Source organism: Heterocephalus glaber, unplaced genomic scaffold (genome assembly GCF_053883595.1).
Source record: "Heterocephalus glaber isolate CG9 unplaced genomic scaffold, H.glaber_assembly_v1.0 deba00001429, whole genome shotgun sequence".
Classification (NCBI taxonomy): domain Eukaryota; kingdom Metazoa; phylum Chordata; class Mammalia; order Rodentia; family Bathyergidae; genus Heterocephalus; species Heterocephalus glaber.
In genome coordinates, this window is record NW_028258294.1 from 19,021,550 (window position 1) to 19,034,809 (window position 13,260).

The 13,260-nt window shown below is 35.9% G+C and overlaps 1 protein-coding gene across 12 annotated transcripts in view; it reads left to right on the plus strand.

Moving 5' to 3' along the window:
• Dync2h1 (dynein cytoplasmic 2 heavy chain 1) overlaps positions 1 to 13,260 on the plus strand; it is a 333,458-nt gene that overhangs the window by 37,926 nt on the left and 282,272 nt on the right. For 11 of the 12 annotated variants that reach the window (XR_015451638.1, XR_015451639.1, XR_015451640.1 and 8 more), the window contains exons 25-28: positions 405 to 575; positions 1,760 to 2,142; positions 11,400 to 11,532; positions 11,630 to 11,747. Coding sequence is in view for 9 of the 12 variants with exons in the window: in XM_021251564.2 (XP_021107223.2) it covers positions 405 to 575; positions 1,760 to 2,142; positions 11,400 to 11,532; positions 11,630 to 11,747 (805 nt within the window). In the remaining 3 variants the exon portion in view is untranslated. The remainder of the gene's footprint in view (positions 1 to 404; positions 576 to 1,759; positions 2,143 to 11,399; positions 11,533 to 11,629; positions 11,748 to 13,260) is intronic. The other variant, XM_087212340.1, reaches the window with a different exon arrangement.

The window sequence follows — 13,260 nt, forward strand, 5'->3', positions numbered from 1 at the left end:
GCCTCAAAAATAAACAAACAAAAAAAGAAATTATTTCATTATATATAAAATAGGAAACATAAAGTAAGTCAGAGAAATTATAGATGCTACCAATTGGAAAGAAGTTATAACTAAGAAATTTATAGATAATATTATAGAGTATTTATAGATCCTAGTGCAACATGCATTGTATCCTAAAATAGAAATATTCTTTCGTGTTTTAAAATGTAGTAAAGTACAAGGGGAAATTTATGTATATTTGTAGCAATGTTTAATAAAAACTTTCATACAATTCTGTTTAAGAATGTGATTTCAAGATTGTTAAATAAGATAAAAGAGTAAAATTTGGAGTGCTAATAACCATGAAATAATAATTTGCTGTTTGCATATGTGGACATATACCTTTTTCTTCTTCTTTTAAACAGATTGTAATTCCTATTTTGAAATATGTGAGAGGGGAGCATCTTTCTCCAGATCACTGGCTTGACCTTTTTCGTCTGCTTGGACTTCCTAGAGGGACTAGTCTAGAGAAATTACTGTTTGGTGATCTTCTCAGAGTAGCAGACACAATTGTGGCCAAAGCTTCAGACCTTAAAGTAAGAATATTTTTATAAATATCAGTTAATGCTGAGTTTTGTTGACAAAGGTTTACTTCATATTCTGCTGTTTATATAAAAGTCATACTTTTTCCTTCTCTTAAAATAGTAATAACGTTTTATTATTCCATTCTTTCTTTAGTAATCCACCTGAATCAATCTAGCACTGTTAATGTGTTTATGGAAAAAATAATATGCTGTAAACTCTTTGTGAGAGAAAAAATATAAAATACATTTTTTTCCTTTAAGAAGGATATCACTGCTGGGGATTTAGCTTAGTGGTGCCACACCTGCCTCACAAGCGTAGAGTTCTGAGTTTGATCCCTGGTGTGGTGGGGGAAGAGTTAAAAAAAAAAAAAGGATGTCACTACAATAAAAAGCTAACAAATAGAAATCATTTTACCTAATGTATTTAAATCATATGGTATGTTATAAATTGAAGGTAATGTACACAAAAATCTAGAGAGCTAAGCCGATTAGTTTATCAATCATATTAGCAATCTGTTTATTAATCAGATTTAGCAAAGGCCATAAGTAACTAAAACTTGTCACAATACTTTAAGTGGCAGATGATGTTGTATTCTGGCCATTTATTATAAAAATATGACTCATGATGCCATTTTTTTTTTTTTTTTTTGGTGCTTTTTGGTACCGGGAATCGAACTCAGGACCTTGCACTTGCGAGGCAGACGATGGCACCAGTGAGCTAAATCCCTGCCCCGATATTATTTTATTTTCTATCCAAAATGTAAACTTTTGTGTTTGTCAGTAACCCTGGAGCATGTTTGTTAATCATTGTTATAGTAGATAACTCCATTTGATTGTTAATCCTTTTGGATGAGTCAGAATCTACAATAAGATTACAGTAACATTTCTGTAGTCCCATTTTCCCAAATATTGGCCTTTTGGTCTCCAAAACTTTAAGCCAGACTAGTTTTCTCTTTTGTAATGGATGCTTGAGTTTTCTGTTTTTCTTTTAAACTTGTATGAATCACATGCATGTGAATCCCTAATAGCTGATAAATCTTGATAGGATAACAAGTTACTTTTTATGGATTATGTGTAAAACATAATTTTTTTTTCCTTATGGTAAAAATCTATATAAATGTATATTCTTATAAAGTATATTTTCATAATAAAAATTAGTTTTGAAATAGTAAGTGTGGGTATTTTGTGTTAAACAGAATTTAAATAGTCAGGCACAAGGTGAAGTTACAATCAGAGAAGCTTTACGTGAACTTGATCTTTGGGGAGTTGGAGCAGTGTTTACATTGACTGACTATGAAGACAGCCAAAGTCGAACTATCAAGCTGATTAAAGACTGGAAAGATATAGTGAATCAGGTTGGAGATAATAGATGTCTTCTTCAGTCATTAAAGGATTCTCCATATTATAAAGGATTTGAAGATAAGGTGTCAATTTGGGAAAGAAAACTTGCAGAGTTAGATGAGTACCTGCAAAATTTAAATCATATTCAGAGAAAGTGGATATATTTGGAGCCCATTTTTGGCCGTGGAGCATTGCCAAAAGAGCAAACACGCTTCAACAGAGTTGATGAAGATTTTAGGTTAGTACAACTGCATAAAACATTGACACATATAGCAGTGTTTTATTCATATTGTGAAGTGGTTGTTAATCTATGTACTTAATCTTTTTTCTTTAGACTTTCTGAAAAACTCTTTTTTCCCCCTTTTAAGGCATTTACTTTTTGAACAGTTTTGATCTGATCTCTGTCTTTACCAATCTCCATCTCTCTCTCTCCCCCTTCCCTCTCTCTCTTGCTCTCTCTCTCACACACACACACACACACACACACACACACACACTTACTAAAATCACCATTTACTGTGGATTTTTCTTATGGAGAGTGGGGAATGAACCTAGGGCCTTGTGCATACTAAAAACTCTACCACTGAGCTACAGCCTAACCCCCACTTTCCTGTTTTTAATTCAATAGGTATTTTCCATTTCTTGTTTTACTTTATTTCTGACTGGTACTTTATTCAATAGAGTTGAGCATTTCTTCTTCCTTGGCTTCTGTAATACTTTTCTGTCAGTTTTCTGCCATTCTGCTTCTACTCCTAGTTCTTGATTTTCACTGTTCTTCAAATCCTCAGATGTAGACATTCTCTGGGATTTACCTTTCAGTTATTTTCTTATTCTGTATTTTCTCATTCAGCAATCTATTTTTTAAAAAGTTAATTAATTAATTAATTATTTCTTCCCACAGTATTAGGGATTGAACCTAGATCCTTCGCACTGAGCTACAATTCCCAACTCTTTTTATTTTTTGTTTTGTTTTGTTTTTGGTACTGGGGATTGAACTCAGGACCTTGCACATGTGAGACAGGTGGCAGAACCACTGAGCTAAATCCTTGGCCTGTTCAGCAATCTTTATTACTGTCAGAATTACTTCTTTTCTTTCTTTTTTTTTTTTTTTTTCCCATTCCTAGCCCTCCCTTCACGCCCTCCATCCTTCCCTATTTACAAAGACTTTATTTCCATTTTTTCCATTTCTCATCATTTTTCCTTTCCCTTCTTTCCTTTTCCCTGCCCCTCCCACTACCCCTACCCCTTTGGACCTTTTCTTCCTATTTTACATTATCGATTATTCATTCTAATCATTGGTACATTTTAGGTATATAATATAATGACATTCATCATTGGAAATTTGCACCTTTACATAGTCTCTCTTGGTTCTTATTTTTCACCCTTGCCCAGGCCTCCCTTCAACCCCTCCATTCCTCTCTATTTACAAAGATTTTGTTCCTATTTTTCCATTTTCTCATATTAATCCCATTCCTTTCTATCCTTTCCCCTAGCCCTCCCACTTCCTTCCCCTTTGCCCCTTTTCTTCCTATTTCACATTACCTGTTATACATTTAGTCCTTATTTCCACTTTCAGTTTCTCACAGCAGAGAAACTATTTGGTATTTATACATGTGTGTCCTATTTATTTCACTTAAGAGTATTGCCTCAATGTGCATCCACTTAGCTATAAATGTCTCTAATTTCTCACTTTTTATGGCTGAGTACTCCATTTTATAAAAAAACCACATTTTCTTTATCCAGTCTCCAGTTGGTGGGCATTTGGGCTGTTTCCAAGGTTTAGCTACTACAAACTGTGCTGCTATGAAAATGGGCGCACATACATCACTGTGGTATGATTCTTTTAATTCTTTGGGGAAGATCCCCAGCAGTGGAATAGTGGGGTCAGATGGGACTTCCAGTCCTAGTTCTTTGAGGTATCTCTATACTGATTTCCACAGTGGTTGCACCAGTCTACACTCCCACCAGCAGTGGAGCAGGGTTCCTCTTTCCCCACAGCCCCACCAGCATTTGTTATTGGTTGATTTCATGATAGCAGCCATTCTTTCTGGAGTGAAGTGGAATCTCAGCATTGTTTTCATTTGCATCTCTTGAATGACCAGTGATGTTGAACATTTTTTCATGTATTTATTTGCTATTTCTACTTCTTTGTCTGAGAAATGTCTGTTCATTTCAGATGCCCATTTTCGGATTGGGTCTTTAAATTTGGGAGGTCTGATCTTTTTAAGTTCTTTATAGATTCGAGATAGTAGACCTTTGTCTGAGGAAGAGCAGGTGGAGATTTTTTTCCCACATTGTGGGTTGTCTCTTCACACTGCTGGTGGTTTCTCTTGCTGTGCAGAAGCCTTTTAATAAGAAGAGATCCCACTTGTTGATTGTTTGTGCTAGTTCACGGGCAATTGAGGTTTTGTTCATAAAATCTTTTCCTACACCAATGTCTTCAAGGGTTGTACCTAACCTCTGTTCCAACTGGTTCAGAGTTTCTATTTTAATATTTAGATCTTTAATCCATTTTGATTTTAGTTTAGTGCATGGTGAGAGATACAGGTCTAGTTTTAATCTTTGGCGAGTTGAAGCCCAATTTTTCCAGCACCATTTATTAAAGAGGCTATCTTTCCTCCAGTGAGGATGTTTGGCTCCTTTATCGAAGATGAGCTGTCTGAGTGTGTCTGGAGTTGTTTCTGCATCTTCTAATGTGTTCCACTGGTCCTCAGGTCTGTTTCTTTGCCAGTACCATGCTGTTTTTATCACAGTAGCTTTGTAGTAGAGTGGCAGGTTGGGGATTGTGATACCCCCTGCCATGTCTCTGTTACCTAGAATTGCTTTTTCTATTCTGGGTCTCTTCTTGTTCCAAATGAATTTTTGGATTGTTTTCTCAAGGTCCATGAAGTATGCTGCTGGGATCTCAATTGGAATTGCATTAAATCTATATAGCAGTTTTGGAAGTATGGCCATTTTCACTATATCAATCCTTCCTACCCAGGAGCAGGGGATGTCTGTCCTTTTTCTTATATGACCTTCAATCTCTCTTTTCAGAGTGCCATAGTTTTCAGAGAAAAGGTCTTTGATTTCTTTCATTAGGTTGATTCCTAGGTATTTCAGTGTTTTGGATGCTATTGTGAAAGGAATTATTTGTCCTATTTCTCTCTCAGTGAGTCTGTCATTTGTGTAGAGGAAAGCTATTGATTTTTGTGTGTTGACCTTGTCACCAGCTACTTGACTGAATTTGGTTATTAAGTCTAGAAGACTTTTGGTGGAGTTCTTGGGGTCTTCTATATAGAGTATCATGTCATCTGCAAATAATGACAATTTGACTTCTTCATTACCTATCTTTATCCTTTTATTTCTGTCTCTTGTCTAATTGCCATGGCTAATGTTTCCAGAAGTATATTGAACAAGAGTGGTGATAGTGGACATCCTTGTCTTGTTCCTGATTTTTGTGTGAAGGATTTCAGTTTTTGACTATTTAGTATGATATTGACTGTTGGTTTTCCATAGATGGCTTCTATCAGTTTGAGGTAGAGACCATCTATTCCAATTTTTTATAGGGTTTTTATCATAAATGCATGTTGGATTTTGTCAAATGCTTTTTCTGTGTCTGTGGAGATAATCATATGGTTTTTCTCCTTGGCTCTATTGATTACATTGATTGATTTTCATATATTGAACCATCCCTGCATCCCTGGGATGAATCCCACTTGATCAGGGTGTATGATCTTCTTGATGAACTTCTGCATTCTGTTTGCCATTATCTTATTAAGGATTTTTGCATCTATGTTCATTAGCGAGATTGGTCTATAGTTCTCCTTTTCGGTTGGGTCTTTCTCTGCTTTGGGGATCAAGGTGATGCTTGCTTCCAGGAATGAATTTGGGAGTATTGCTTCCCTTTCAATTTCATTGAAGAGTTTAAACAGTAGTGGCAGCAGTTCCTCTCTAAATGTCTTGTAGAATTCAGCAGCGAAGCCATCAGGGCCCGGGATTTTCTTAGTTGATAAGTTTTTAATTACATTTTGAATTTCATTGGTTGATATTGGGTTGTTCAGAATTTTTAGGTCTTCTTCGTTCAACTTTGGTAATTCATATGTATCTAGGAATCTGTCCGTTTCTTCTGTGTTGTCCATCTTATTGGAGTATAGGTTCTGGAAGTAGGCATTGATGATCCTCTGGATTTCTGCTGGGTCTGTTGTGATTTCACCCTTTTCATTCCTAATTGCATGGATTTGGGCCTTTTCTTCCTTTTTCTGACAAGGTTGGCTAAGGGTTTGTCAATTTTGTTGATTCTTTTGAAGAACCAACTCTTGGCTTCATTGATTTTTTTGTATTGTTCTCTTAGTCTCCATTGCATTGATTTTTCCTCTGATCTTTATAATTTCCTCCCTTGTATGAGCTTTGGGGTTGTCTTGCTCTTCTTTTTCTAGAAGCTTGAGGTTCAGCATCAGGTTGTTTAATTGAGCTTGTTCTGTTTTCTAATATCAGTATTCACTGCTATGAATTTCCCTCGTAAGACTGCTTTCATTGTGTCCCATAGATTCTGATATGTTGTACTGTCATTGTCATTTAATTGAAGGAACTGTCTGATTTCTTCTTTAATTTCCTCTGTGACCCATTGATTATTCAGAAGTGTGTTGTTCAATATCCACGTTTTTTGAAATTTTTCAAGTTTCTTTTGCTATGGATCTCCAATTTCATTGCACTATGGTCTGATAATATACAAGGGATAACTTCAATTCCTTTGCACTTACTGAAACATGCTCTGTGTGTGAGTATGTAGTCTACTTTGGAGAATGACCCATGTGCAGCTGAGAAGAATATGTATTCTGATTTTGTGGGATGGAAGACTCTGTAAACATCTGTTATGTTCTTTTGTTCAAGAGTTCGATTGAGTTCTAGTATTTCATTACTTATTTTTAGTCTAGTTGATCTATCTATTTGTGACAGTGGGGTGTTGAGGTCCCCCACTACAATTGTATAAGTGCATATATGACTTTTCATGTCCATTAATATTTGTTTTATATAGTTGGGTGCACTAGTGTTTGGTGCACAGATATTTATGATTGTCATCTCTTCCTCTTGGATTCTTCCCTTTACAAGGATGTAGTGTCCTTCTTCGTCTCTCTTAATCATTGTTGGTTTGAAATCCACTTGATCTGCAAAGAGGATAGCTTCTTTTGCTTTTTTTCCAGTTCCCATCGCATGGAGTATTGTTTTCCACCCCTTAACTTTCAGTGTATGAGTTTCCTTTTGAATGAAGTGTGTTTCTTGTATGCAGCATATTGTTGGATTTTGCTTCTTGACCCATTCTGCCAGTCTATTTCTTTTGATTGGTGAATTGAGACCATTAACATTGATGGTTATAACTGAAACGTATTGACTTGTCATTGCCATGACTTTTTCTTTTTATTGGGTTCTCCCCCTTTACATTTAATTTCTTGTCATGCCAGATGGGTCCATTCTGCTTTGCTTCCTGGGCTTGTGATCCTTAATGTCTATTCCTAGGATATTGTGTAAAATTCTTTGGAGTGCTGGTTTGGTATTCACGAAGTTCCTAAGGTGCTCCTTGTCATGAAAGCATCTTATTTCTCCATCCATTTTGAAAGATAGTTTTTCATGGTACATCAATGTGGGTTGGAGGCTGTTTTCTTTTAGGGCTTGGAATATGTCATCCCAAGCTCTTCTTGCCTTGATGGTTTGTGTTGAGAATTCTGCTGTGATTCTGATGGGCTTTCCTTTGTATGTGATTTGTTTCTTTTCTCTAACTGCTTGTGGAACTTTGTTCTGTTGAGTTTCTGGAATCTTAACAATTATATGCCTATGTGTAGATTTTTTTTGATCAGGGCTATTTGGAGTCCTATATGCCTCACTTATCTGTATGTCAAGCTCTTTTCCCCTGCTTGGGAAGTTTTCTGCCATTATTTCTGTGGAGATTTTTTTATGTCATCTTCACTCTCTCTTGTTTTTCATTGACTCCAATCAGTCTTATGTTATTCTTCTTTGCATCATCTAGCAGCTGATGGATTGATTTCTCATGTTCCCTTATAATTTTGAAGCAATTTTTCTTTTCCTGGTCACTAATTGCAATCTTATCTTCTATATCTTAGATTCTGTCCTCACATTGGCTCATTCTGCTGTGTAGACTTTCAGTGGAGTTTTTCATGTCCTGGAAATCTATTTACATCTGTTTTATAGATTCCATTTATTTCCTCTGTTGGGATTCCATCATGTTCCTGAGCTCCTCTCTAGATTTATTAATCATGTCTTGCACTAGGGGCACAGTTTCTCCTGTTATCTGAGAAATTATTTCTGATTTCATTTTTTCCAGATCCCCTTTTGTTGCCAGTTCAGTGGGTCCAGGTGTGTTCCATCTCATTTCCCTTTGGGGTTGCTGTAGGTGATCTGGAAGTCTGGTTTTGAGACTTATTTATGTGTTTTCTCATTTCACCTGGGGTGGGGGGCTGTTAGTGCCTCCACGTATTACCTCCTCTGAACTGGGAGACGTGGGACAGGGGCCGGGAGCAGCTGTAGGGATGGTGGCCCAAAAGCTCTTTCCTGTGGGCTGGGAGCAGTGGGAGGGATGGTGGCTCGGAAGCACCTTCCTCTGGACCAGGAGCAGTGGGATGCCAGCTCAGAAGCTCCTACCTCTGGGCCGGGAGCAGTGGGACTCAGTACCTTGGTCTGGTGGTCTGGTGTCCTCTGCATCTTTATAGTGTGGAACAAGGTATCTGCCTGTCTGGAGCAGGCTGATTACGCGTGATCCGCACAACTGGGGACCTCGGCAGGGCATGGGCAGACCTGCCTGTCTGTAGTGGGGTGATTTGATGTCTTCCCCGCGACTCCAGACCTTGGTAGGGCGTGGGCAGACCTGCCTGTCTCAATTCTTTTCTATTCACAGAGATCATCTGCTTATCTATCTATCTATGATGTAACTCATATATTTCCTTTCCAAGCTCTATATCCATTAAACATCTTCAGTCAACAGGTAAAAACTGAATTCTTCAGCTTATCCCCAGTCCCTTCCCACAAATCTTTTTTCTTTGTGATTCTTATTCCATTAAATAATTACCGGCTAATTGCTGAGTGCAAAAACATAATGGATATCTTTGATATCTCCCATTCCTTCCACTTCCAAATCTATTGTTACCAAATTTGGTTCATTCTAACTGATTTGATATGCATTGGACTGAGCATCTTTGTACATATGTTTCTGTAGTTTTATTCTATTTTTTCTCTCATGTGGAGTGCTACATTAACCTGACTTTCTCTGATTTTCTCCAATAAGTTTTTCACACAGTGGTCACAGTAGTCATTTAAAATAGCAGATTTGGGTGGGAATTTAGCTCAGTGGTCCTGCTGCTTGCCTTGCAAGCGCAAGGACCTGAGTTTGATCCCTGGTACCAAACTAATAAATAAATAAAATAGCAGATTCCTTATTTTTTATTTTATTTTAGTAAGTGAAACTTCTTATTTTTTAAAATTAGTACATGTTTTTAGTACATAATGATTACATTTATTATGGGGAGTAGGTACATGTACATAATGTATGTTAATTCCTTTTATTCTCCTTCCCCTACCTCCATCTCAACATCTTCTTTCCATTTACCAAAGATCTATCTTCTCATTTCTTATGGTCTATCTTTTCTTTGTTCTTTAAATTATTTATATTTTGAGTTTCTAATATAAGAGAAATTATGTGATATTTAAGCTATTGTGTCTGATTTATTTTACTTAACATGGTCTCAAGGTACATCAGTTTTTCTACAAGTAACTCAAATTTATCATACTTTATGGTAGAGTGTTACTTCATTGTGTGTTAATGCCCCATACTCTTGGTCAATTCATCTGTTAGACTGCTTCCAAGATTTAGCTGTTGTGAATAGTGCTGCTATAAACATGAATATGCATGAATCACTGTAGTATGATGTCTCTTAACTCTTTTGGGAAGATACCTAGAAGGGAAGTAACTGGGTCAAATGGAATTTCTAGTTTTTTGAGGAATCTCCACACTGATTTCCATAGTGATTGTACTAGCTTACATTCCCACCAACAATGTAGAGGGGTTAATTTTTCCTTCCAGCCTCACTAGCAGTTGGTGAGGTTTTTTCAAACCTTCAAATGATTTTTCATTGGTCTAAGTATAAAGCATGATCTTCCTCTTGTCCATTTCTCTAATTTTTTATTGTCTTCTCTTTTTTTTTAGTAATTCCAACTTTTAGTTTCTCAGGTATAGAAGATGTGATTAAAAAATACAGTGAATGTTGAAAGTAAAAAAAAAAACTTATCACAGTGAAAGACATTTGCCGTTAATTCTCCTTAGAATACTACTCCATGCTTTGAACATACTTATCCTTGCCACTTTCTAAAGCAGTTCTGGAAGTCCTCTGTTGTATCTTTAGTTGTGTTATTATGGGCACATGTCCTAAATCAATTCTAAACATTTACCTTTCATGGTCATTTTGACTTTGGGGAATAGCCAGATGTTGAATGGTACCAGAGCCAATGAGTAAGGTAGATAAAAACTGTAATGTTTTTACATTAGGAGCCTGATTTTCCATTGGATGACACATGGCAGCAACATTCACTATATTTTTGATCACACCTTGTACGGACATGAAAGAGGACTTTTAGAACTGCTTCAGAAAGTGGGAAGAATGATGTGATGTGTGGTTGAAGCTAGCAGGGGAAATTTTGTAGGGGATTAATGGCAGTGTGTCTTCTACTGTAACAATTTTTCATGTAAACGTTCACTATATTTTGATTATCCCAAATATGTAGCTCTTTCCCAGGATCTTTGCCAGAACTTACTTTCTTTTTATTCATCATTTTTATCTCACCTAAAATAATTTCCTCAAAGTCATGTTTTATTAGCCACTTTTACAAAACTTTGTACTTTACCTTCTCTTTTTTTTTGGCACTGGGGATCAAACTCAGGACCTTGCACTTGTGAGGCAGGGGGCAGCACCACTGAGCTAAATCCCTGGCCCTGTACTTTACCTTCTTAACACCATACCTCCCGCCCCCGGTGTGTGTGTGTGTGTGTGTGTGTGTGTGTGGTATTGGGGATTGAACACAGGGCCTTGCATGTGCCAGGAAAGTGTTCTACCACTGAGCTATATCTCCACTGTTTCAAAAAATTTATTTTGAGACTAAATTTCCCAGGCTGGCTTTGAATGTGCAATCCTCCTGCCTCAGTCTCCTCAGCAGGTGGGATTATAAGGGTGTTCGACTATGCCTAGCTTTATTTAAATATTTTAAAAATTATTTAATGTCTTTTTCTGTCATCAGACCATTCTGTGAGATAGGACTTAGTGTGTTTAATGAACAAATGAAATAAGAGAAATTGTACTGTGAAAAGAGAAGAGTTGCAATTAGACATTAATTTATAGCATAGTTAAAAGTTAATAGTGTTACCTCAATTTATTTCAAACAGATGAAAAAATAAATATCTTAATCTCAACTACAAAACTATTAATACATGTGGAAATAATTTTTCTTTTGTAGATCAGTAATGAGTGACATCAAGAAAGACAATAGAGTCACAACATTAACTACTCATGCAGGAATCAGAAATGCCCTACTAACGATACTTGATCAGCTTCAAAGATGTCAGAAATCATTGAATGAATTTTTGGAGGCATGTTTTTTTAAAGGAGTCTATTTGTAATAAATTATAAAGCATTTAATATGTTAATTATTTGAAAAGAAAGCTGATTTTAATTTTTTTTTATTAGGAAAAACGCTCAGCGTTCCCAAGATTTTATTTTATTGGTGATGATGACTTATTAGAAATACTGGGCCAGTCTACTAATCCGTCAGTGATTCAATCTCACCTTAAGAAGCTATTTGCTGGTAAGATTTACTCTTTGTTCAGTAGGTATTTACTTTGTTTCAATTATCTGCTAGGCACTTGAATAAAATATAATTCATTTACTCAAAAAAGAGTTTAGAAGAGGAGACAAGCTAGTAAATTGACAGCTATAATAAATACATTGTGACAGTTCTTAAGATTTACATATGTATACAGTGTTGTAGCTGTATTTATGAGGGGATTTAGTGCAGTTATACAGCATCATGGAGAATATAACATTTAAGGTTAGAACTGATGAATAAATATATAGGCCTTAGAAGAAGGGTGGTCAGCCAGAGAGGATAGGCTGTGTAAAAGCCTATCCTGAACATGAAGGAGAATGTACCTTTTTCATTATTGAATTTAAGATCTCAGTAATGAAAGATAGCCATGTAGAAATATTCAGTAATGGTGATTATTTTCTCACAGTATTTCATTTCTTTGAAAATGAGCTGTATTTTTCAAATTAACTTTAAGAAGTAAAGAATCCTAGTCTGCGGCAGGAGGATCATTAAGTTTAAGCCTAGCCTTGGCAATTTAGCAAGGTAATGAAACTAAGCCTTTCAAGAAAGAAAGAGAGAAAGAAAAAAAAAAGGAAGGCTGGGAATATAGCTCAGTGCTAAGGCCCCAGATTCAATTTCCAGTACCAGGAAAAATTAAAAAATTAACAATTCTTGTCTTGATTTACAATCAGGAATTAACAAACTACAGCCCATGGGGTAAATCTGTCTTACTTCCTGTTTTACTTTTAAAGTTTAAATAAAGTTTTATAGGATCATGCTCATTTGTTTTACATATTATGTACAGCTGCTTTGAGTATTTGGCACAGAAACCTTATGGCCCATAAAAGTTAAAATATTTGGTGTCTGCTCCTTTACACAAATATTTGCCAGTTTGACGTATCCGAAGTTTTAGGATGTTTATGTCTATACCTGTTATGTGAGCTATAGAAAGTAATATAGCTGTTAGAATCAGAGAGCTTATATTCAAGCTCTTTCTCTAATAGTTATTAATTTACCCCTCTGAAATTAAATTTCCTTTTTTTTTTGGTACCAGGGATCGAACTCCGGTCCTTGCAGTTGTGCGGCAGGCGGCAAAACCACTGAGCTAAATCCCCGGCCCTAAATTTCCTTCTTTATATTGAAAATAGTAACTGTTTTGAAGATCAAAATGAGATCACGTGTTCACTTATTTTATACTAAAAGTAATGTGAGAATTTGAGGGAAGTTTTATTTACTCTGCCAGTGCCCTCTTTTGTCTCATATTTAAATGTTATCTTCAATCATTGCTTTTATAACTCATCTAGGAAAGTTTTTTAGTATCCTAAAATAAATTTTATTGGTATATAATTTACATACAATACAATGTTTATACTTTAAGTAATTTGATGAATTTTGATAATTATATACACTGGTGTAACTGCTCAGTTAAAATACAAAACGTTTTGATCAAACCACAGTTCCCTCATGTCTTCTTACAGTCATTTTTCACCATTTACTCTGTCACTGATCTGGT